We start from the raw sequence: 26,417 nt of genomic DNA on the forward strand, positions 1-26,417 counted from the left end.
AATACATATATTTTGTAATGACGACAAATTAACATGTTATTTGAAACATTTTCAATGTCAAAACATTTTCATGGCAGCAGTGTACTGTAAATGAAGCTAAATAACTTATTTAACTGCCCACCCAATGACGTGCTTATGAGACTTGTTAGACACTTCTGTGACATATGCATCATACAGGCATTTTATTTTTTATTTTATCCCATGATCAAGCCAACTGTAATGGAAAACTGCGTGCACATACATACTTCAGTTTCAGAGGGCTAAACTATAGATCTGCTGTGAATTCTGGATAGTGTGAAAATGTTTAGAAGTAGTGTATTACAGGCAGTTTGAGGATTATTTTTTCCAAGTTCAGATGGGACAAATGAAACAAAGCTGCAGGCCTTGTTGCCATGTATGCAAAAATGCTTCCTTCTGATTAGCTTAACTTTTTTGTGACTGTTATGTAAAAATACTTTGAGGCAATTAGGTTACCACTCGCAAATCTAATGCTACCTTTGCTGCTGCTATAAGAAGAGGTAGAGCTAAATGAACATCTGAAAATATCACAATACACTGCAGCGAAACAAAATTTGTCTGGCATTATTTTGTATAATTTATATTTGAGGCGACAGAATTCCTAATATTAATAGCTAAACTTAAGTTGTCGTTTTTTTATTGTCCACTTGACGGTCATACAAATATCTGTACTCAGTCCCTGACCTCTACTGACTATATAGATGTTTATGATCTGCATACTGATCTTTACTACTACACTATTACCAAGGCTCATTTGGAGGCAGTAGTTTGAGCATTCAGTACAGTCAGTACCTAGTTGTCTAGAATACCTGAGCATTCCAAAGAACTCTAATTGCATCCAGGTTTGTCTCTTGGTTAATGTGTGTTCAATTTTATGTCTTTTGTTTAGACGGGTTTGGGGGCTGTTAATGGTCCTTTTGGGCAGCAGTATGCACAGGGTGCAGTGCAGCAGATTACCAGTGCTGGTATTAATGTACAGCTCCAGAGTAAGGCACCTCTCTCAAGCAGCCTCCAGCCCACACTTAAAGGTGCTTCCAGTGCACAGAACCTGGTGAGTAACTTTTTGCTGCCCACTGCTACGAACTGAACATGCTTCTCTGTTAGTATCAACACTTCATAGCACTTCCTAGCAATGAGAAAATTGCCAAATAGCATAAATAAATTAAAAGATTTAAAAGTGACAATTCCTGGACATATGACTGATTTAATTCTTCTGGGTCAAGGATCTGTCTCAAATCAGTAAATATAATTAATTAATACAATTTCTGATTATTTTATTATATCTATTATATATATTATTATCTTATTATATTATTATTTATTCTGATTATTATTTCTGGTTAATTTAGTACAATGTCCACAAAGTAGATTTGGTGCTTTTTATAGCGTCTAGGTGCAAAACTCAGGCCCTGCTCATGCTTTGCAATAACAAGCATCCTGGGTGGACAGCCGTGATGCATAGCCCTTTTGCTGGGATAGGTCGTCATGCACGTTTCTAATCAGTTTCCCTATGCTGTATTTATTTTCAGGCAGAAATGTCTTGCAAATCCTATTTCACATATAGACCTATAGATTGATAATCCCACCATCTAGAAGGCATTCTATATTGTGAAGTCAGTCTGGTCCAATATATGAGACATGAGACGTTACACTAAAGCAACGATACCAGACATATTCTGATACAAGCTTCACAAGACTATTTACACAAATATAATTTTACATTTAAATATGTTTTGGTTTGTAACGACCACAAATCAAGCCACTGCATTATCAGTATGTTGTATTGTAAGAAAAGTACATCAGCATATATAATATTAAGGTATAAATTTCTGCATTATTATGAATAGAAATCAACATAAATACATAAATTTATTTCATTGCATTGTTATTAATATGGAAAGATTGTTGATGGTAAATTGTGCCTTCATTAATTCAGATTCATCTCAGCACCTATTGTGGTCTGATATCCACCTTAAATGCAAGAGTGTCACACTTACCAGTTTAATTGTAGCGATGTGAGAAACAATTGTGATTTATTTTGCATATTTTCTCATTCCATTTAAAAAAATGTTTGATAACACTACTGGCAGCACACTATGCTTCTGAATTGCTTTAAGTTGTGAGCGTCACGTGCCTCAAGCACTAGTGATTTTAGTCACTTTACTTTTGCATCAAAGGCATTGATTTTAAGATGGATTTTCGTTTTGATGACTATGTGCTATACAAAAGGGGTCGTTCATGGGTAGTACTATGGGTATTTTCTGCAGGCCACATAAAATGGGATTCAAATTTTTAAAAGTGTTTGCAAGGTTTGGCTTTTCTTTAAATGCCCTTTCAGGTGGCCAAGTCATTTTTATTTTATTTTTTAAAATTATTTTTGAACTGATCAAAATATAATGTGATGCTTGTTATTTTACATGGATGAAGTGTCTGCATATCACTAATATGCTTGAAACACTGCTGAACAATTGTCTTTTTCTATGTAGTATCCTAAGAAAATATGTAGTATCCTAGGAAAATAAACATGAGGTTTTAGAGATACTTGCATAATATGGCATAATATAATGTGACTAAGTAATGAGTGCTAATGTGCATACACATATTTATACATATTTACATATCTGCACCCAGGGATGAATGTCTGTTGAAAGCTTATTAAACTAAAACTATTTTGTTGACTTAAGTAGTAATTAAGTAAGTCATGAATGCCAGTGAATCGAAAGTGACAAAGCATGTGTAATGAGCTTTGTAGTGCTGTTATGTGGCTCTATCCATAAATTTCAGTCTTATCTCCCCTCTTCCTCCCCATAGCTCCATCAGCAGGTGCCCTCTGCAAGTATGATGCCAGGCCAAGGGGCACCCACAGCTCCCACAGCCGATCCTGAGAAGCGAAAGCTAATCCAACAGCAGCTGGTTCTACTGCTTCATGCTCACAAGTGCCAGCGACGTGAACAGGCCAACGGTGAAGTACGGTCCTGTACGCTGCCCCATTGCCGCACCATGAAGAATGTCCTAAATCACATGACACACTGTCAGGCTGGCAAGTCCTGTCAAGGTGAGTAAATATTTGCTGATATTCTTGTTTGAGTTAATCATCTTAATTTGACTGGTTTTGAGGAGAATGTCTTTTCCTATATTGTGCTTGTAAGATTAGTTTGGTCGTCACTTTAATAAATCTCATGTTCCTCTTACTTCTCATAATTTCTCTCCAGGATTATGAGAAAATATGGAGGAATTATTGGTTGGGTAGATGCGGGCAGTGTGGCCTGTTCTGCAAAGAGAACAAAAATTTGACCTAGTTATTTTTATACACTGGCAGGAATCATGATTTTTGATGTACTGCTTGATAGCTATTTGGACATTCATTCATTCATTCATTCATTCATTTATTTATTTATTTATTTATTTATTTATTTATGAATGAATCATTATGTATGTACATTTTTCCTAATCCCTTCCCATGCACATACAGATGTGGACACATTTGTTGGCACCCTTCCATGAAAAAAAGAATAACCCACAATTATATCTGAAATAACTTGAAACTGCCAAAAGTAATTGCCATCAATTATTGTTATTCTGTATTTAATAAATTTTGTATTTATTTTTATTTAACAGAATATTTAAAATTATAAAACAACTGAAAATGGCATGGATAAAAATGATGGGACCCATAATCTTATATTTTAATGTTTTAACTGTTGCACAACCTTTAGAATCAAACACTGCAAGCAAGTGATTTCTGTAGCTCTCACTGAGGCTTCACTGGTCAGCAGAGCTTTCCGTCAGTCAGCAGTAGGTTTTACTCCAGAAGGCCCTGCACAGATTCAAGGTACCATGTGCCAGGCACAGTAAAGCAGCCCCATAACCAACATAACATTAGTACATAAGGTGGTGTGTTCTTTGAAAGTTTAATTTTTTTGTCCATGAACATAGAGCTGATGTGTCTTGCAAAAAAAATATCCACTTTTCATCAGTCCAAAGGACATTCTCGCCAAAGCCTTGTGGTTTGTCAGTATGCATTTTAGCAATTTCCAGACAGACTTTTTTTATTATTATTTCACAAGTGGAGTCCTCCTGTGTCTTTTTCTGTTGAGCACACTGTCACTCAAACAGCAGCAAATGGTGCAATCAGACACTGATATACCTTGACATTGAAGTTCAGTTTTCCTTGGCTCTTTGTCAACCATTCACACTATTCTTCTGTTCAATCTAGGGTTGATTTTTCTCTCACAGTCCTGTCCAGGGAGGCCTATCAACATTAAAACTTTTAACAATATTTGCAACTGTAGCCAGAGCATCATAAAAACTGCTAAGAGCTGGTCTTAGCGTTTATCTTTAACATGCTTGTCTATAATTATCTATCTGAGCACCACAGACAACTCTCTACTTTGCTTTCTCTGTTCCCTGTATAGTGTGGTGCAGTGTGGTTTCTCCATTTAACTAATCTGGAATGACTGATTACAAGATTGAAGATGTGTCTGATTTTCTAGGGATACCAACAAATTTGTCCAGAATTTTTGAACATCTTTGTAGAATAAGCAATACTTTATTTTTACACTTTCCTTGCTTTACTCTGACATACAAAAGGCATGCAGGTATATGCATGAAACAATTACTTATTACTTTTAAGGAGGAATGAAGAAATGTTTCAGTGAGCTATAACCAACAAATTAAAACTGTGGATTCAGGTACACTATATTGCCAGAAGTATTCGCTCACCCATCCAAATAATCAGAATCAGGTGTTCCAATCACTTCCATAGCCACAGGTGTATAAAATCAAGCACCTAGGCATGCAGACTGTTTTTACAAACATTTGTGAAAGAACGGGTCGCTCTCAGGAGCTCAGTGAATTCCAGCGTGGAACTGTGATAGGATGCCACCTGTGCAACAAATCCAGTCGTGAAATTTCCTCGCTCCTAAATATTCCACAGTCACCTGTCAGCTGTATTATAAGAACGTGGAAGTGTTTGGGAACGACAGCAACTCAGCCACGAAGTGGTAGGCCACGTAAACTGACGGAGCGGGGTCAGCGGATGCTGAGGCGCATAGTGCGAAGAGGTCGCCAACTTTCTGCAGAGTCAATCGCTACAGACCTCCAAATTTCATGTGGCCTTCAGATTAGCTCAAGAACAGTGCGCAGAGAGCTTCATGGAATGGGTTTCCATGGCCGAGCAGCTGCATCCAAGCCATACATCACCAAGTGCAATGCAAAGCTTCGGATGCAGTGGTGTAAAGCACGCCGCCACTGGACTCTAGAGCACTGGAGATGCGTTCTCTGGAGTGACGAATCGCGCTTCTCCATCTGGCAATCTGATGGACAAGTCTGGGTTTGGCGGTTGCCAGGAGAACGGTACTTGTCTGACTGCATTGTGCCAAGTGTAAAGTTTGGTGGAGGGGGGATTATGGTGTGGGGTTGTTTTTCAGGAGCTGGGCTTGGCCCCTTAGTTCCAGTGAAAGGAACTCTCAATGCTTCAGTATACCAAGACATTTTGGACAATTCCATGCTCCCAACTTTGTGGGAACAGTTTGGAGCTGGCCCCTTCCTCTTCCAACATGACTGCGCACCAGTGACCAAAGCAAGGTCCATAAAGACATGGATGACAGAGTCTTGTGTGGATGAACTTGACTGGCCTGCACAGAGTCCTGACCTCAACCCGACAGAACACCTTTGGGATGAATTAGAGCGGAGACTGAGAGCCAGGCCTTCTCGTCCAACATCAGTGTGTGACCTCACAAATGCGCTTCTGGAAGAATGGTCAAAAATTCCCATAAACACACTCCTAAACATTATGGACAGCCTTCCCAGAAGAGTTGAAGCTGTTATAGCTGCAAAGGGTGGACCGACGTCATATTGAACCCTATGGATTACACTATGGAATGGGATGTCACTTAAGTTCATATGCGAGTCAGGGCAGGTGAGCGAATACTTTTGGCAATATAGTGTATCTCTGTATGAGAGTAAATGATTTAATATAATCTCAGCCTCTTGTGTTAGTGGCCTAATATTAGTGGGCCACAACTACATAATTATCCCATCCATTTTTAACTGTATTTTTTTCTGTTATGATTTTCTGTTCATTTTTTGTAGAAAATCATATACTGGTATATTCCACTGTTCATAGGTGGGAATCCACACAAATTTCAAGTCCTTAGTTAATATCCCAAGAGCTCATTGATTCATTGAGTGGAATCTCTTGTCTTTAATACTATAAGTTTTATGTCATGCTATGTCTGTCTCTTTCAGTGGCACATTGTGCATCCTCTAGGCAAATCATTTCTCATTGGAAGAACTGTACTCGGCACGACTGTCCTGTTTGTCTGCCCCTGAAAACTGCCAGCGATAAGAGAAACCAGCAGCGTGAGTTAATGTTTTTGAAAAGCCCTCCAACAGTCATCATCTATTTTAACAGATTGATGTAAGTTACATAAGAATTCTTTAATTGATCATGTTTAAACTGTATACATTATCCAGAAGTGAAAAGAGAAAACGTTGGTATTCCAATATTACTACCATTTGCCCTCAAAAAGATTTTTAGTTTACCCTGCTCAAAATTGTCAGCATTAGGATAATGTGAGGAGAAGATTATGTTGAGGATGAAGTGAAAGATGATGATAATGTTTGAATTCCATTGACCCTTGGGGCTTAACCTACAAGAAATGTATTATCTTTTCTTCACTTAAAATAATATTCCAGTATTTCTTTTAACCTTATCTTTTTCTACTGTGCAATTACAACAAACAATTCCCTTATTTCTTGCCAGGCTTATTTCCTTTTGGATTGAACTCTTTGAGATTTTTAACTTTTAGAAAAGGTTACATTTACATGTATGGTCATGTAATTCCAGCATTCCTAACACGTTTTTGAAAGGCATAGAATAGTTTAGCTAACTTTCGAATACTGGTACAGGTCATTCTGGTACATTTTACAAGAGGATGGTATTGGTGCGCCATCAAACCCACACAACACTGGCAACTCTGTGGCACCTGACACAATGGTTACTTTTTCGGTGCTTAATTGTCTTTTGTTTGTTTGATTCTCTTCTTGTTTCTTTTGTCATACTTTACACAACTTCATTTTGTTTTTCTACTTTATTATTTTACCTCTTTCTAGTTTTACACTACTGTGTTTTGTGTCCACAAAAATTCATCTAATGTTCCTTTTTATGAGAGGAACTTTGTAAACTAAAGTCAAACTTTTCATTTCACTGTAAGCCCTCCTTCATTTCATCAGTTTCATTCTGATCCTCGTTTCTGTTCACATTCATGATCTGTAAATGAATAAAATTATGGGTGATGTCAGTCACACTAACAAGATCTATCTTGATCATCATCCATTGATCACATGGTAACTGGGACCACACTGTGATCATGCTTATACCCACATACAATTAGACACTTAAGCAGTCTAAGTCCAATAAAACAAGCAGTTGAACGCTTGAGGCTACGGAAAGACTGAGGGACTACATGGACTCCACTCACCAGGAAGGAGTGGAAGGCTGATGAAGGCTGATTATTGAATATATGCTTCTAGAGATACATCAGTTGTGAATTACAGTAATGACAAGTCATGGTTCATTAAAGAACTGAGGGTGCTCAGACTGAATAAACACCAGGTCTGTAGATCATCCAACAAGGTATACAAGGCCTAGATATAAAGAAAAGCTGGAGATAACTTTACAGATATAACCACAGGCCTGTTTACAGCTCCATGCAGAAAGTTCAACACATGTTGCAGTAAGAAGGCTTAAAATAGCAGAAAATATGGCAGTGGTCCATATGGCATTATGTTTTTTATTGTAGCAGCATAAAAATAATGTGCAAAAATTGCAGTGGGAATGCAAAGATGTACAGTTTGAGTATGACAGATGGCATGTGTGTGTTTGGGTTGGTGTCATTCCAGTCTCTGGCTAATAAGGAGGCTGATGGCTTGGGAAAGTGTTACACAGTCTGGTTGTAAAAGCCTGAATTCTTTAGCTACTTTTTCCAGACAGCAGGAGGGTGAAGTTTATGTGATGGGTGTGTGGGGTCATCCATAATGCTGGTGGTTTTGCGGATGCAACGTGCATTGTAAACGTCTGTGTTTGAGGGAATGGAGACTTGGATGACATTCTTTCAACTATCCTCACCATCCTCTGCAGGGTTATACAGTCTGAGACAGTGCAATTCCCAAACCAGGCAGTGATGTGGCTGCTCAGGATGCTCTTGAAAGTCCCTCTGTAGAACGTGTTAAGGGGTAGGAGATGGGCTTTCCTCAGTTTTCACAGAAAGTAGAGATGCTTCTGGGTTTTCTTGGTGATGAAGCTGGTGTTGAGGGGCCAGGTAAACACTAAGGAATTTGGTGCACCTGAAGATGTCCACAGAGGATCTGTCAATGTTCAGCAGAGAATGGTCACTCTGTGCTCTCTTGAAGTCAACATATTTATGGTTTTGTCCACATTCAGATGCAGGTTTTTGGCACCACACCAGGCTGTAAGCTGTTATATCTCTCTGTGTTCTGACATCATTATTGCTGATGAAATCCATCATGTCATGTCATCAGACAATGGGTTGAGCATACAACCCGAAGTGTGGCGGTGTTGGAGTTGCTTTCTGTCCAGACTAACTGAGTTGTCCCAGTCAGGTTTTCAGGCCCAGTAGGCTCAGCTTTTTAATTAGATGCTGAGGTATGCTTATTTTGAATGCTGAAGTGAAGTTGTTGAACAGCATTCATCTGGAAGGGGGTCACTTTAAAAGGCAGGTGAATTTTAATTTTGTGATTGCCTGGATGTATTGGCACATTCAACTGGTGTCACCGCTGTCCTAGAAGTGACTGTGGATTCTTTGGGCATTTCGCTCGCTTTGCCTCTCTGATGACCCGGGACAGTTTGGACCACCTTGTGTTTAGACCACCTGTTTTGAAGGTGTTGTCTCTGGCTTTCAGCAGCACACATGTTCACCGTGACTGTGAACACTGGTGAATTCCTGTGCAAAATAAAATGGTCTGCCTATAACATTCACAAACTTCACCTGAGATCAGCAGAAATAAGAAACTAGCAACGAATTCTGGCACCATTCTCTGCTGATGTAAACACACAAGCCATCACTGTGCTCCTTACAGATCTGCATTTATCTCTGTATGAAACCAGGTGAACCCATCTAGCTGAATAGTAGCCTCTGCAGCACTGTCGCTGAGCCCTGTCACAGAAAACAAAGACACAGCAGTCTTGCTGAACTCATGCCGTGTAGTCTGCTGGACTACAGATGTAATCCAATTTGTTGTCTAGGGAGCAGATATTGGAGAGCAGGATGTAAGGGAGAGCCAGCTGGCTAGGGTTTTTTTTATTTTATTTTTTTTTACCTTGCACACTACATTCACCATGCCCTACCCACCAGTAGCAGGCCAAGATCGCTTAGTGTCTTTAGTAACTCATCCTGCAGATTAGCTGTTGCATGATTTCTGCACTGTATCAGTGACTGGCTATCGTAGATACAAACACTGGTTTCTCTGATGTCCATGTATCCAAAAATAGCACTATTTTGGATCTGGACTGGTCACTGCATGCTCCTGCTGCACTGCCATTTTAGATTTCAACTAGCTCCTCTGTTCACCCACATTTTTAACACCTCCCTATTAAACAGGGTCCCTTACTGCCTCAAAATATCCTTAACCTAACCCTAACTTTGTGCCACTCCCCATAAATGATAGCAGGACTGAATAATTATAGAAAGTTTGCTCTAATTCCAGTCCTTATGAATTACTATAAACAGCTGATTCTGACCCACCTGAAATCTGTTGCAGACAAACTTTCTCTTTGACCCTCTACAGTTTGCGTACAGGGTAAACACCTGTGCACCAGGATCTTGTTTGTCAAGAACTGTTTTTCTATGGAGAAACTTCAGAACATCATTTAGTGAACATTAGGGGTGCCACAATACTCAATATAATGATGCACCGTTCGGTACGACCTCCGCGGTTCAATACGCGTATGTGAATCGCGTTTTATTCGGTTTTTCATTTAAATAATTTCCATGTGTTTTATTACTCTCTGAACTGGCTGTTTGTGTTTGCCTGTACTGTATGTCTAGGCGTTGAGACAGATAAATGCCTCCCTGAGAGTTAATATCCTATCAGTGAGTGCTAAAGTGTGGGCCGCTTAACCATGCTTGCGATGCTGGTGTCAGATTTCACAATCTAACCCTGGCGCACGGTGAAGCAGGAAAGAAATACAAGGAAGCAGCGTCGTCTTTCAAATCTGTAGTGTGGAAACATTTCAGATTTGCTGTTGACTATGATCCTCATGAAACAAAAACGTTAAACAAAAAATGACTGTGTGCAAGCACTGTTACACGCGAGTTACATACACAAATGGAAATACTTCCAAAATGACTGCACGTCTGCGGCTCCATCACCCTGCTATATCACTGTCTGGAAGCAGGATGGCAGAGCATCCAAAAAGCAACAGTCCCTAGCTGATTCCTTCCAGCATTCATACCCAACTGGTTATGAGAGACAAAAAATAACAAATGCAGTAGGGGCGTTCATTGCTAAAGATTTGCAGCCGTGTTTGGTGATGTGGGCTTTCGACACCTTATAAAAGTGCTCGACCCGCCTTACACACTACCGTCACGTCCTTTTTAGGCACCAAGGTAATTCCCGATGCCCAAAAAAATTCGAAACCTAATCGGCTAAAGCACAAAGCCTTGCTCTAACAACATAGTTGGACCTCGCGGGCAACAGAGAGTTATCTCACCGTGACGGTTCATTACATGTCGGATTGGGAAATAAAGAGCGCCGTATTCCAAACCCATCCCGGTTTATGATTATAATTTATATCTCACTTTTTTCAGTACACTATGAATGTGTACAAGTTGATTTTTGCATTTAAGTAAAATAAAGAGAATTTCAACTAAAACCATTTTTTCTTCTTCTTAACATCTTACTGTTCCTGTCACCTAAGCTAAGAATAATGAGAAAAAAATCTTAAGCCATCAGAACCAAACCGAACCGAAAACCGTGGGTAGAAACCAAGGTACCTATTGAACCGTGGGTTAACTGTATTGTTGCATCCCTAGTGAACATATCCTTCAACTTCTGTCAGTGGACCTGTTTTTTCTGACCATATTGAAGCTGTATGTGAAATTGGGCCCCCAACCCCCAGGCATAGGATTTTAAAAAAAAAAAGGCAGCATTCTCTCACCATTCCTGTACTACCTTTATAGCAATCGCTACAACAGAGGGCTCCATCAAAATCATCAGGTTTACTGATACTGTAGTGTGCGTTTAAAATCTCATTGGCTCATCACCTAGGAGCTCAACATAACAAATCAATATAGCTATCAGAGTAAAGAAGAGGGCAATGAAAATGGCTGCTGATACCAAACTTCCAAACAAACACCTCTTTGATAGTGCAAAATATTCTGTGCATTCTGTTGATTTATGAACAGTTATGAGGCATTAAAGCACAACAACTTATTTGTTCCATTCTTTTGCTTTAGGTCATTTAAAAACAAGCCTAGCCCACAGTTTAGTTTAAATTTCACTGTGGTGCACATTGATTTCCAGGCCCTTTAGGGGGATTTAGGGTGCATTTGACCTAACCTCAGAAGTGGGAAGTCAAAATCACATTCTCTTCCTTTTTGCTCCCAAGCTACAAAGTGAACCATAAACACTTCCACGTTTCAACTTTTAGCAACGTTTAGCAGCAGCTTGTATGCTAACTGTGATTAATGATGTATATATTTCCTCCTTAATTCTGTGAAATGCATAGTCAGTGTTATAAATCTAACATGTCTGAATGTACAGTGTACAAATACATGTATAGTATATACAAAATATGTTATAAAAGATGTGCTGCTTTGTCTACTGTTGATGGCAGTAGGAATTCTGTTCAGGAGACATTTTCTTATGTTTTTCCTAATCAGAGGTAGGAAATTGTGATTTAATGCCTTTAGTCTAATGTTGCATTTAAGATGAGTTCACAACACACAATTCCTTGCTTCCAACTAGTGAAAGTCAAGGAAAACACTAAAATTTTCAACTTAAATTTCAACTTGCCAGTTCAGTCTCACAGTTCCTTCCCATGGCCACTCACAACATAAACAATGTAAAGTACTCCTTCTCTGCTTTTAAATATGTACCATACCAGTATTGGCGTTAGATCAATTAATGAACACAGACATAGTACTAAAGTTATGTCACATAACTAACTGCTCACTGTTGTCTGCTGTTGTTGCTGTTTTGCCACTTTAGTCCAAGATATGATTTGATTAAAATTCACTACTAGTAGATTCTCAGGCCTGTAACGGGAAAAGGTGATGTTAAAGTACTTTTTTTAGTGCTGCCACCTGTAGGTTGACTTTATGTGAAAGCAAAGTACCATAGCATAGACCTGTAATTGGGCACCATGGGGGAAATGGGTATTGTTAGAGGGCTTTATAATTTTTATGCCAACTTTTGGCTTTCTCAGCTAAAGATAATTTATATTAGTGAGCTCAATTTGAACTGAAGGTATCACAACAGTATGCGATCACTCATACTTTTTTATTGTGTGAGTATTTAAAGATATGTGAAGAACTTACCTATGCAGCACTACGTTATTTTAAAATCTGCTTAATAATGATTGCAGTGCAGTAAAATTCCAGCATTTACCAACCCTGAGTTATGGATAATTTAGTCCATAAATACTTTTAGGCATATAGTGTTTTTATTTATAACCTTCCTTTTCATAATTAATTGCAATCTGTTTAATTGTTGTTCTGTAGCAATGTTGAATCCAAGTAACGGTGGCATGCAAGTGCCTGTGGGAGCGGTGGGCACTAGCCAGCCAAGTGCACCTAATATCAGCAGCACCACAAATATAGACCCAAGCTCGATGCAGAGAGCCTATGCAGCTCTTGGCCTCCCTTATGGAAACCAGTCTGCTGCACAAACACAGCCACAGGTTCTGGGCCAGCAGAACCCACAGACCCAGACACATCAGCAGCAGCTTCGTCCCATGAACAATCTGGGTAATGCAAGATTTGTGATGAAATTTTGAAGATCATTTAATCTTAAGTTTTAAAAGTGTTATGCATATTAAGCTGGTTATGGGAAGTTTATGAATTATGATCTTTTGTTCTATATTTTGCTAATACCACATTTAGAGCTGCATTAATATGAATGCCATATATGAATGACAAATGAAATAAAAAAAGATTTCTTGACCACTATGTAAAACCACCCAGACATACAAAACTGCATAGAATATCTTTAATAACCGCATTTAGAGTTTCCATTTAACTTTTTCATCCATTTCAGTTTCATCAGTGTCTTTGATGTTTAACCATCCGAAAAAAATTCATCACATTTGTGTGTGTCTGTGTGTGCCTGTGTCTGTGTGACATATGGTCTCTGTTGGCCTTTCAGGCATTAACCAGATGAACCTTGGAAGTAATGGTATGAGCATTACCACTTCTGATCAGACGAGTCTCCACACTGACTCATCCCTCAGCAACAAGTGAGTCTGACCCCTTTTCACCTCTCACCTCTAACCTCATGCTGCAGTTCACTTACCTTGAAAGTAGGAGAGTAGAGATCAGGGTTACATAATTTTCCTTTCTGGCTAAAAACTTCCCTACACCAAGTAATTACATGACTGAACATTGTAGGTTACATTTGTAGTCAAATGATTACAGCTGTACTCTATAAACTTTAAATGCAATAATGTCCCTACAGCCAGCTGATGTCAGATGGCTCTGGTGTGAGTGGAATCGGGAATCTGCCACCAACAGCAGCACCTTCTATGCATGGCATGAAGAAGGCCTGGCATGAACATGTCACTCAGGATCTGCGGAATCACCTTGTGCACAAATTGTGAGTGGAAAATCTCTTCAAAATAGAAAATTAGGTTTTTGTTTGTTCTATGGTAGCCACACATTAGCCGATCTAACACGCAATGTCCCCTTTCCCTGTTTTTTTTCATTCTCACATAGAGTTCAAGCCATATTCCCCACCCCAGACCCTGCAGCACTGAAGGACAGACGAATGGAAAATTTGGTTGCTTATGCCCGAAAGGTGGAGGGTGACATGTATGAGTCTGCCAACAGCAGGGTATATCACTTCAGCTAACATTGTCCTGTTATATCAAAACTAGAATGCATGTGCTGAATGCGCAATCACATTTTTTAAATCCTGTTTTTGCTCGCTCCAATATTTTTAAAAGAACCTATTTCAATCTCTATTTCTCCAGAATATAAAGAAATGCAAATTCTCTTTGCAATCTCCAAAAATAGGAGACACATTAAATCTTTCTAATCATTTATTATTTTTATGTTCATATTTATTATATATGATATTGCGTCCCTATTTATGTTGTATTGACTGTCATGCTCTAATACAACTTTGTACAAAGTATCTTCAGATTTCTTCCCCTTTGAAATTATCATGATTTTTTTGTTAAATCATGAAAAAAAAAATGTATCAGTGTGACTATCCCCACCAAGCACATAGGAATTAGAAACACTGTACTAATCCTGGGTTGGGCTTCCCTTGGCTCCCCAAACAGCCTCAATTCTTGGTGGCATTGTATTGGAGGGTGGCTAGAAAGAAACCATTGCTCAAGAAGAGCCATTTGACATATTGAGTGTGTTTTTTTGGTTAGATGAGCCTCAAGATTTTTGTTTAAGATAACCTGCTTGTGCCCATACCTCAGTTAACACCATCTCTACAATGTAAAACTAAAGCAGCAAAATTATACACATAAGGCCACAGCATTGCAGAAGTGGTTAAAACAAAAAAGGTGATTGCTGTTCAGTGAGCAAGGCACAGTACAGATCTGAATTGCACTGAGATTCTGTGGCATTATTATCTGTAAGCCAAAAACTAAAACTTGAGCCTGCAATGGGCATAGGCTCACCAAAACTGGACAGTTGCAAACTGAAAACCGTGGTCTGAAAACCATGTTTTGGGCCTTTAAATACCAAAAAAGTATTTGAGCCAAATAAGCATGAGAATCAGAATCTCCTTTATACCCATGTATCCCATGGGTTTTACATGTACAAGGAATTTGTCTTGGTATACTATTTTATTGAGAAAATAAAATAGAAATGTTAAAACTGTATAATAGTGCAGGATGTGCAAAAGTGGACCAGTGCAAATGCTGATTGCAAATTGCAAAATATGTAGTGCAGATGAAACATTAACTGTTCATTAGTGTAGCATGTGCAAAAACTGGACTAGTGCAAAGCTCATTTATATTGAGGTAGGAAGGGTGAAGGTGAAGTATAGTAATATGACTTGTGTGTGTTAATGTAACACACATAAAAACAGCAGAAGTAGGGTTATTCATTAATGACCAAGGAGAAGACCAAGAGACCATGGTGGCAAGGATTTTGCTGATGAGGCCAGTTGCAATGGTAAGAAACTGTGTGGTGTGAGGTTTTAGTTTTATGAACTGCAGCCTTCCACTGGAGGGGAGTGCCTTGAAAAGAGTCCAGGGCGAGATTGGATAAGACTGTCCTATTGATTTTCAAAGAAATAGTAGAACTCATTCAGGCTGTTGGCCAGACGCAGGTCATTCGCAGGGTGGAGGGCTTTAGGTTTGTGATTTGTCTGAGCCTGTGTCTTAGTCATTGGGTGAGAACTGCTGTTGTATTTTCTCAGAGTACAGCTGTTTAGTTTCTCTCACTGACTTGCTAAACTTGTACTTTAATGCTTTAAATGTTATTCTGTCCCCACTCTTTAACACAGCTTGTCATTATTGTAACTCACCCAGGTACGTGACGGTACAATGAGTATCCTCACTGAAGCTTACAATGTCACAGCCTCTGTGTACTCATTCAGACATAACTCCTGCCTTTATGTAGGAATTGGATGGACCAAGACATGAGCAGAGTGCCCCAGTGCAGCTCATGAGATGGCATGATAGTCACTGCTTACTGTAGTTTAACAGTGATCGAGAATGTTCTCCTCTGTGGTTGGGCATTTAATAGATTCTCTATATTTTGGGAGTTTGTGTGTGAGGTTACCTTTGTCAAAGTCACCAAGGACAATAACAGAGGAGTTCGCTATGTGCGCGCTACAGAGTATCTGGTCAGCGAACATATGCTGTGCCTACTACTTGTTGGCTTGCAGCAGAATGTAAACACTGACCAGTATAAATGAAGTGAACTCACGTGGGGAGTAGAAGGGCTTGCAGTTTAGAAAAAATGATGTGAGATGAGGAGAACAGTACTGCTGAATCTCTGTCACATCATTGTACAAGCCTTTATTTGTGTAAAAGCAAGTTCCTCCACCTTTCATCTTGCTTGAAAGTTCAGAGTCCGGAATCAGTCTGGAATCAGTTTCAGTAAAGCTGAAGATGAAGAAAAGGCTTTGTTTTTCCCCTCCAATAGCTAAAGTATGTCCAGTTTTTTTCCTCAGTGTGCGATATTCATGTCTAAAGAGGCATACTTGCACATTTCCAATCGAATGCCTTTGCTATTTGGAAAATTGGGAGATTTGCATTTATGAGCACAAATGCTCTGATCCAGTTGACTAGCCATCACAATTTGCCCCTTGTCAAACTCGCTCAAATCCTTACACTTGCCCATTTTTCCTGCTTCTAACACATCAACTTTGAGGACAAAATTTTCACTTGCTGCCTAATATTTCCCACCCACTAACAGGTGCCATGATGAGGAGATGATCATTGTTCCTGTCAGTGCTCATAATGTTATGCCTGTGTGTGTGTATATATTCTTGGATTGTACATGTACCATCAGGGCCATTCAGTATATTCTGGTGGGTTCATCACTTCATTCACCTTTTTTCTTACCCTGATGTACCCATCATTCTGGAACAGGGGAAATCTGGATTTATAAGACCACAAGACTTTTTTCCATTGCTGTGGAGTTTATGCTCTCTAGCATATTGAAGCCTTTTTCATGTTAGTCTCACTGATAAGTAGTTTTCTTAAGGGTCTGCAGCTATTTAGTCCCAATCCCTTGAGTTCTTTTTGTATTGTGTGTCTGGAAATGCTGTAATTTCACAACATAATTGAGAGATCTACTGTTTATTTGATTTCACCAAAAGATCACTCAAGACCACATTTCTTCCTCAAAGATGATAGTTCTCCACTATATGTCCAAGTTTAAATAATGCACTGGACAGTTCTTAACCCAATATTAGTTTATTTATTTACCCTTTTGAAACAAAGTAACAAAGTATCTTTTCCACAAGCATAGGATATGTCTTCCGACATGGTTGTTTAAGAAATGAGAAACTTCACTGTATCAGTTGGCGGCTGAAACATAGTAATCACTGCAGTAATTATAAAATGGAAGGCTTAGTTAAATCTATTTGCTTAGTTAAATCCTAGTGATGACTTTTCACAAAAGAACATCAAGTCAGCTAAACTTCACTAGACCAGCATAAGTGATTTGAATCAATTTCACCTGCTTTGGTGCAAATAAAAGTGACACTGAAAGTATAATGGAGAGGCCACTGTAAGACAAAACCCAAAAAGGGAATGGTTTTTTTGACGGCATTTGTCTCTAGTTTTGTGTTTTGCTAGGGCCCTTGTTAGTACTTGTAGCATGAGGCAGTACTTGCCACCCAGTCAGTTAGTACAGGTAGTCCAGCTCATCCATGTTGGTGGGTCTCCCAGCACGGTTTCAAGAGCATGTTGGGCCACTGCTTTATAGCCCAGCTCATGCAGCTCAAATAGCATTTACATTTGTGGCATTTGGCAGATGCCCTTATCCATAGCCACTTGCCTTTATCTCATTGTTATACAGCTAAGCAGTTGACAGTTAAGGGCCTGGTTTAGGGGCCCTACAGCAGCAGCTTTGTGGACTTGGGATTCAAACTCACAACCTTCCAAGCATTAGACTAACAACTTGACCACTGCGCTACCAATTTCCCCTTGTTAATTAGTGTTTGCCAGGAAACACTGGCATTGGCATGTCTGCCTTTGGTGCCCGGTTCTCTTAACAGATGAGAGCAGGCTTGTGCTGAGCACATGTAACAGATGTGATAGAGTCTGGAGATGCCATGGGGAATATTATGCTGCCTGCAACATCATTCAGCATGACTGATTTGGCTTAGGTGAGTGATGGTCTGAGGAAGAATATCCTTGGAGGGTCGCCTAACCTCCACATGCTAGTCAACAGTACCCTTACCTCTGTTAGGTTCTGAGATGAAATTCTCAAAGCTACTGTTAGACCTTAAGCTGGTGGTGTGGGCACTGGGTTCCTCCTGGTGAATGACAGTGTCAGGTCTCCTGTGGCCAAAGTGTGTAGGCAGTTTCTGGATGATGAAGGTGTTAATGCCCTTGACTGACCCTCAAATTCCCCAGACCTGAATTCAATAGAAAACCTCTGGGATATTATATATCGGAGCATCTAAAGCTGCCAAGCAGCACCATAGACTGTTCACGAACTCACTGATTCCCTGATCTAGGTCTGGGAGGAGGTGAGGAGATGATGTCATTTGCCATCTCATCAGGAGCATGCCCAGATATTGTTGTAAGTGATTACAGGCATCTAGGGGCCATACACACTACTGATTTACATTGAGTTTCTGTAATGAAATTCATGCAAGTTGCATCAGCCTGTAATTTAAATTTACTTTGATTTTTAGTGTGATTTTGCATTTTGCCCAGATTTTTTTAACTTGAATATTCCATTTGAGATCCAATGTGTAATTTGTGTTCCCTTAAATCTATTAAGCAGTGTTTGTCATTAAGCAAACAGTCAGTTCCTCATAGACAGTGTGTTGAATGTGGAAGAAATAGTCAAGACCTGAGCAACTTTGTCAAGAAAGAAATGATTATATATATACGCTACTCAAAAAAAGTTAAGGATATTCGGCTTTTGGGTGAAATTTCAGGATGCACCTAAAATGCACTGTAACCTTTACAGGTGAGCTTAATTTGACCTTCTCTACACTTTTGAATGCTCATGTCCAACTGTTCAGTGTTTCAGTACTTTTTGCATAACTTGCTGTTCTCTAACAAGGTGCTTAATGGCAAAATTCACAACTGGTATTTGATCCATGAATCGACCAATAAATTTTCTGGTTCAATTAGAATTGGTATTTAAACAGTCCTCTTCATCATGCTGTTCACATTTTGACATCATGAGACCAAGACGACACCTAACTATTGATCAACAGTACCTCGCCATTACTTGCGAGGCTTCAAGTGTCATCAGCAGGTTGCGACAGAGATACAGAGAGACTGGAAGAGTCACAGAAAGGCATAGAAGTGGACATCCTTTGACAAATTGACACATGACAAATTATTGAGACATTGACATTTTTTATTGTGGTATACCCACCACTGTTGTTGGCTTTTGATTCAATAAATTGTTTGAGATGAGGAAATCACCATTGCATGCGTCTACTTAAATGCCCTACTTTCATGATATAATATCAATAGTAGCATGAACGTTTTACATTTTCCATAAATTTCACCCAAAAGCCAAATATCCTTTTATATATATAACTTTTTGTGAGTAGTGTGTATATATATATGATGGTCTGCAGAGGGACAATCCACGAACCAGATAAAGGGTGTTGGGTGCCAAGGCTTTTCAATACAAGGAGGGCTACCCATTCTGATATTAATTCAGAACTGCTGTTGGTGCACATGTCACTGGATATTTTAATGCTGATTATTAGAAGAGTGTTTCGCAATACACATTGTATTACATTCTACTGTGTATGGGGTTGCTTAGCCACAGTGGCTGTGCTACTCTTATGCAACACTGAAAGTGCTGACAATGGGCATGTGAGCATCACAAATGGATCAATTGAAGAAGGCAGCCTGATTTGATAAATCATCTGGTTTGAGATTCTCAGATGGCAGTGGTATCATTTAGCTTGCCACTTAGTACAGTGGCATCTTTTAGCAAAGTTGTGTGTAATTGTTTGTATGACAAACCAACCATAAAACAATAGATCTAGTAAATATAGATAATAAAACCTAAAAAATAGAAGTGGAAATTATTTTGACCCACTACTCTCCCAGTAAAGATATGTAATAATGTCCGTCGTGCCAGGTACCACAGGGTATCTTCTTTATAAACATTGAGAGCAGAAGAGAATCTTACAATGCAGAACAAGTCACATGTTGAGGCAGATGGGCTACAACAACACAGAACCAAATAAGTTTTCACTAATTATCCAGAACAGAAATCTCACCTTACAGTGGGCACAGGTACACCAAAACGGCACAGTTGAAGAATGAAAAATGTAGCTTGACACATTATGCCAGTCTTGCACCAACAACCATGCAACAAAGGCACGGAGATCACATTTGCCCATGTTTTCATGTTTGCCTCACCTGCATATGCATGATTTTATTCATTATGCTGCTACCACATGATTACCTGACTGGATAAATGCATGAATATTTAGGCACATTAAAGTATTGTATGTATTGTGCCTTATTGTACATGTTCAGTTACCCTATGATGTCGTATGAGCAGCAGTTTGAAAAGATGTGGTGACTGATTTCATATGTCTTGTAGGAAGCACATGCTAGTGTTTACCTCCCTGGCTTTTAGCTGTGATGGAGAGAGCAGGTTTTTGGGAAGAAAGTGGTAAATGACCAAACTGACAGAAAAGAGGTTAAAAACAAAAAGCAATTTAAACCATATAGACCCTGACTAATGATGAAGCAAATACTGAAGATATAAAAATAAGGCACTAAATGCATCATGCAGTGTACATCTAGTGTTAATCAGCATAGCCTTTTTTCCTTCTGCCTGCTTTGTATCTTCATATCAGCCATTTCTGTGTACTTGACTGACAGAAAAAAACACCTGCTCCCATGACATTTTGTTGGTCCCATTCCAAGATCCCATTACTGATGCACACCCTTATTTCAAACTATTCACAGGTCTATACATTTGTATTTGTAAACAGGGCCCTCATTTATTTTTAATATGGGTATTTTTTATTAGGATGAGTATTACCACTTCCTAGCTGAGAAGATATACAAGATTCAGAAGGAGCTTGAAGAAAAGAGAAAGTCAAGGCTTCAGAAACAGCCTCCCTTGGGCACTCAGGGGGCACAGCAGACTGGCATTCCCCAACCTAATGCCATGGGACCTGCACAAGGCACCCAGCCAGCAAGTGAGTATGGATTTGTTTGCCTGATAACTATAGTCATTCTAGGATACGATGAAGCTTTTATTACCCCTATAAAATATCTTTAACTCACCAGATGGATCTGTGCCTATCTCCAGTATGTCAAATCAGTTGGTGAACCGCATAAAAGTTCCTCAAGGTATGTGCACATTTACCCCTTTAATGCATTTTTATTCCAAATGTACAATATATGGTTGAATGTTTACAGACACCTGACCATCACTCCCATGTATTTGCATTTTGGACATACCACTGCAGCTTCACTTTGACACCTTGTTGTTGTCATTATTTTATAATTTTCACATTTCTCGGCAGGCTTTCGAGTAGATTATTCTGGTGGTTGTGGGGAGTTGCCCACAAGGGCATTGTTTAGGTCAGGCACTGATGTCTGGAGTGCAGGCCTATGGCACAGTAGGCATTTTAGGTTATTCCAAAGCTGTTCAGATGGGTTGAAGTCAGGGCTTTGGGCAAACCATGTCACCTCTAAGCTCAGTATGCACCCAGGGGTATCAAGCTGGAGGTTTGCCCTGTATCCTGTTCTTTATAGGGTATATGTATAGTATTAGAGTATTTGTGTATGTGTGTGTGTGTGTGTGTGTATATACATATATACACTACTCACAAAAAGTTAAGGATATTCGGCTTTCGGGTGAAATTTCAGGATGCACCTAAAATGCACTATAACCTTTCCAGGTGAACTTAATTTGACCTTCTCTACACTTTTGAATGCACATGTCCAACTGTTCAATGTTTCAGTACTTTTTACAAGGTGCTTAACAGCAAAATTCACAACTGGTGTTTGATCCATGAATCGACCAATAAATTTTCTGGTTCAATTAGAATTGGTATTTAAACAGTCCTCTTCATCATGCTGTTCACATTTTGACATCATGAGACCAAGACCACACCTAACAATTGATCAACAGTACCTCGCCATTGCGAGGCTTCAAACAGGATGTTCTCAGAGGGAAGTGGCCACTGAGCTTAGAGTGTCACAGAGTGTCATCAGCAGTTTGCGACAGAGATGCAGAGAGACTGGAACAGTCACAGAAAGGCATAGAAGTGGACGTCCTTTGGCCACATCCCACGTTGATGACCGCTTCATTGTGAACAGTGCCCTAACCGTAACCGTGCACCCCAGAACCTCAATGACCTGAGGGCCGCCCTTCAAGAAGAGTGGAATGCCATGTCTTAGCAGACAATAAGTCGACTCCTGAACAGCATGAGACGTCCTTGTCAAACTGTAATTTATGGTCAAGGGCACATGACATTATTGAGACATTGACATTTTTTGTTGTGGTATACCCACCACTGTTGTTGGCTTTTGTTTCAATAAATTGTTTGAGATAAGGAAATCACCATTGCATTCTTTTACTTAAATGCCCTATTTTCATGATATATCATCACTGTAGCGTGAACTTTTTACGTTTTCCATAAATTTCACCCAAAATCCAAATATCCTTAACTTTTTGTGAGTAGTGTGTCGCCGGTACACCACTGTTCCTTCCTTGGAGATGCTCTGAATCAGTCGTCTAGCCATCACAATATGGCCCTTGTCGAACTTGCTCAAATCCTTACGCTTGCCCATTTTTCCTGCTTCTAACACATCAACTTCATGAACAAAATGTTCACTTGCTGCCATATGTACCCCACCCACTAACAGGTGCCCTGATGAGGAGAATATCACTGTTATTCACTTCACCTGTCACTGCTCATAATGTTAAGCCATTTGCTCTGTGACATGGTGCCTTATCATGCAGGAAGTATTCTTTAGAAAATGGGTAAATTGTTTTCATGAATGTATGTGCAGTGTCCGCACCAGTCCCCAGATAGGCAATTTTGTTTATTTGTTTATGTTTATTATTGCACCATTCTGAGTAAACTTTTTTGTGTGAAAGTCACAGATAAGCTTCTCACAATCATGCTTTGTTCAAAGTTGGGACATGCTGTCCCCTGTCCCCAAGCCTACCGTACTACTACTGTACAGCAGTATCTGGAAGTTCAGTTAAATTTTATTTGTATAGCATTTAACAATGGACATTACTTCATAGCAGCTTTACAGAAATAGAAAATTAATTTAAAAAAAGTTTAAATTCATATTTATCCCTAATGAGCAAGCCAGAGGCTTTTGATTATTTTTTGGTAAATCAGAAAAGGAAGTGAGTTGGATACAGCAAGTCAACTATCAGCTTGTCCTGGCCTGGGGCCAAGGAAGCTCTGGAAGGACCATCACCTACCTCAGAATCAAAAGCAGAGCAACTATGTGAAATGGCCATGGCCAAATGGCACTCCTGAGTGAACACAACCTGCTTCATCAAATAGGTATCAGGTTGAGTTTGTTCAGGTTTATAAGCCCTAAATAGTAATATGCCTTTTCAGTACTAGTTGTATGTGTACTCTCTAAGTAACTTTGGGTGTACCTCATAAAAAAGAAAAAATATTTTTAAAAAAAAGCAAGGCTAGAATGGTCAGTCCTGCTCCCTGTGTAGCATAAGGCCCTACTCTGATAGTTTCCAAAGGCCTTCCACCCTGGGACATTCACCTCAGACACATTGCCTAGTCTCTCTGGAACAGGGGAACATTCCTAGTACCAAACTAGGCCAAAAGAAATATCACAATGAATCTAGTTACAATTAAATTGTATTTGTTTAGCATTTTTAATCCTGTGCTTATTTAATGCTTTGTGACTATTGACATCGTTACACAGCAGATTTACAGAAGCATATAAATGCATACATATGTTTCTTCATAGTGGAGCTGACCAGTAGTCCATGACTGACCTAGAGGCTTACTGCATACATTCCAACATATTTTAGTGACTCTCCCCACAGCATTTGGCAAGTCCCCCAAAATTGTAAGACCCTTGGGCTCCAGATTTCCACTACTGCTTTCAATACTGGTTGGAATGCACTCGGAATAAACACTGGGAATAAACTCTAGCTTGGAAAAACTCATTGTTTCAGTTGAGTTGAAGGTATAGTACCCTTGGCCAGGCTGCACCCATGGCTTTTGGCCCTTCAGGAGTGCAAGAACCCTATGTTCTGGAAGCTTTTAAGCTTATAGCAGTGTTTCTGAAATTAACTATGCTCGTGTCATCATCCACAATGTTCCCTAGTAATCAGATATTACCCCTTGTGCTGGAAACCTAGACTAGCCAATTGTGGGTGTTTGTGAGCTTGTGCATACAAAAGGGGGGCAGTATGGCACTTTCCTTAGAGAGTGTTACGCTGCCTGACAACACAGGATGAGCAGCAATTTGAGAAAATGGCATCAATCCTTATGAAATAAGTATGTAATAAGCCTATACCCTCAAAATTATATTAAGGAGAAAACTGGGGAAGAAAAAAAATACTAAACATAGAGCATCATGTAAAACTGAAATGTGAGAAAAGTTTGACAAGGGCTGTGTTAACAGTGATGTGTATGTGTGTGTTTCTTTTAAATAAACAGAACAGATAGATATTGACCAAGCTATCCACATGTGCTTGAAATATGATTAAGGTCATACGTCTGTTTGTCCTGCAGGGATTAATCATTCCATGTCGATGCAGAATGTTCAAATCTCTCAGTCTACAGTAGGATCCCGTGCAGCATCCCCCATGAACCACCTGCCTCAAATGAACATGGGCTCCGTTTCTCCGGTGAATAGTTCCCGCCATTATATTTTCTGTTGCTAATTTCCTTTTTAGAATCTGGAACATTTGACAACTCAGTACTGGGTTCAAAATTCATGCTTTGTGTAGCATTGCAGTGATTTTGTATGTGTTTGTGGAAATTGCTCTATATGTTCAACCCTTTTATAAGGGTTATGTTGATCAATATTTTTCTCACTTTGCAGATGGTAATGTCTCCTTCAAGGATGATGGGAGTGCAAGGCATGATGGGAGGCCATACAAACAATATGGTGGGCCAGAGCCCCAATCAGAACCAGTTTATGAACCAGACACATTTCCCAACTTCTTCAGGGGGTATAAATGTGAACTTTGCTCAGCAAGCAGGACAGGCTGGTAGCACACAGGTGAGGGGATGTGAAGAATGCATTTCTGTTTGGAGGCAGGACTGTTCACAAATCAAATCAGCAGATTTAAAAACAACCGGTATTTACTGTCTTGTCTAAGGGATTTGATAAAATTGCTTTATGTATAATGCACTATATGGCCAAAGGTATGTGAACACCTGACTAATTGCACAATATGTGCTTTTTTAACAGTCCATTCCAGATTTTGTAACCCCTTTCTGGTTTGTAACCATCACTGTTCTAGGAAAGTTTTCCCAGAGCAGTGATTACATTTTGGAGCATGTGTGTGTCATGTTTATGCTTATTCAGCCATAGGAATATTAGGGAGGCTGGCCACTGATGTATGCTGAATAGTTGCGGTACATAGTCAAGGTTCCAGTTCATCACAAAAGTGATTAGTTGGGTTCAGGACATACCTTTGTACAGGCTATTTCATTACCTTCACACCAGCCTTTGCACATGACTTTGTGGATCTCGCTTTGTAGACATGGTAACTGTTTGGGCTTAGCTTCATAGTTCCAGGAAAGGAAAATCTTTATTCTACAGCATATAAAGACATTCTTGGCAGTTGTGTGCATCAAACATTGTTGCAACAGATTGGGAACAGCCCACATATGGCTGTGGTGTTCAGGTGCCCAAAAACCTTTGGCCATATGATGATGGTCATGTGATGATGGTATTGCAGTTTTCATCAAGTCAGGTGATTTAAATGTCTGCTGGATAACATGTTATCTGTAGATGTGAGACTGATGATAATAAATTGTCAGTCTATAAATTGTGGTGTTTTCCCTTTCGCATATTTTGTATAGTATTTAGACCTTAATAACCTGCTTTTAATAAGACTTTGGACAAGAGCAACAAAGGACCATTCTTTGATTTATCTTTGTTTCCCCGACGAACAGACAGCCATAAATGTCTTCAGTCGCAAAACATGAGTAGACTGAGCCCTACTCAGCCTAGACAAAATGTCTCTTTCTACTTTGAAAAAAAGAAAAGTTAAAATGAGTAATCGCACATCCCTCACAGCCCAGCACTTGGGTGTCTTTTGGTGCAAAAATACAACATGTGGGCTCCTATATTGTTGCTGTCTCATCATCTCTGACCCCTCATTTGGGATGCTTTTCATTAACTGGCCCCCATGATAAACTAATTGAATAGCCTTGGATTAAGGTGTTCCATGAACAGAAAAGTGCCAATGAGAGTCAGGGAGAAAAGGAAAATCATCTTTCATGTGGATTATTTGGCACCTCACCCAAATAGTTAGGAACAGCAAAAACAAACAGAT

General features: G+C 39.5%; 1 protein-coding gene across 3 annotated transcripts in view; it reads left to right on the forward strand.

Moving 5' to 3' along the window:
• Positions 1–26,417, forward strand: part of crebbpb (CREB binding protein b) — a 58,839-nt gene that overhangs the window by 12,328 nt on the left and 20,094 nt on the right. For 2 of the 3 annotated variants that reach the window (XM_058410352.1, XM_058410345.1), the window contains exons 3-13: positions 908–1,069; positions 2,830–3,073; positions 6,268–6,381; positions 12,765–13,010; positions 13,408–13,498; positions 13,717–13,854; positions 13,974–14,091; positions 20,928–21,099; positions 21,191–21,253; positions 24,640–24,755; positions 24,953–25,132. In XM_058410352.1, the coding sequence (XP_058266335.1) occupies positions 908–1,069; positions 2,830–3,073; positions 6,268–6,381; positions 12,765–13,010; positions 13,408–13,498; positions 13,717–13,854; positions 13,974–14,091; positions 20,928–21,099; positions 21,191–21,253; positions 24,640–24,755; positions 24,953–25,132 (1,644 nt within the window). The remainder of the gene's footprint in view (positions 1–907; positions 1,070–2,829; positions 3,074–6,267; positions 6,382–12,764; positions 13,011–13,407; positions 13,499–13,716; positions 13,855–13,973; positions 14,092–20,927; positions 21,100–21,190; positions 21,254–24,639; positions 24,756–24,952; positions 25,133–26,417) is intronic. The other variant, XM_058410361.1, reaches the window with a different exon arrangement.

The sequence above is a fragment of the Hemibagrus wyckioides genome, linkage group LG02 (genome assembly GCF_019097595.1).
Source record: "Hemibagrus wyckioides isolate EC202008001 linkage group LG02, SWU_Hwy_1.0, whole genome shotgun sequence".
NCBI lineage: Eukaryota > Metazoa > Chordata > Actinopteri > Siluriformes > Bagridae > Hemibagrus > Hemibagrus wyckioides.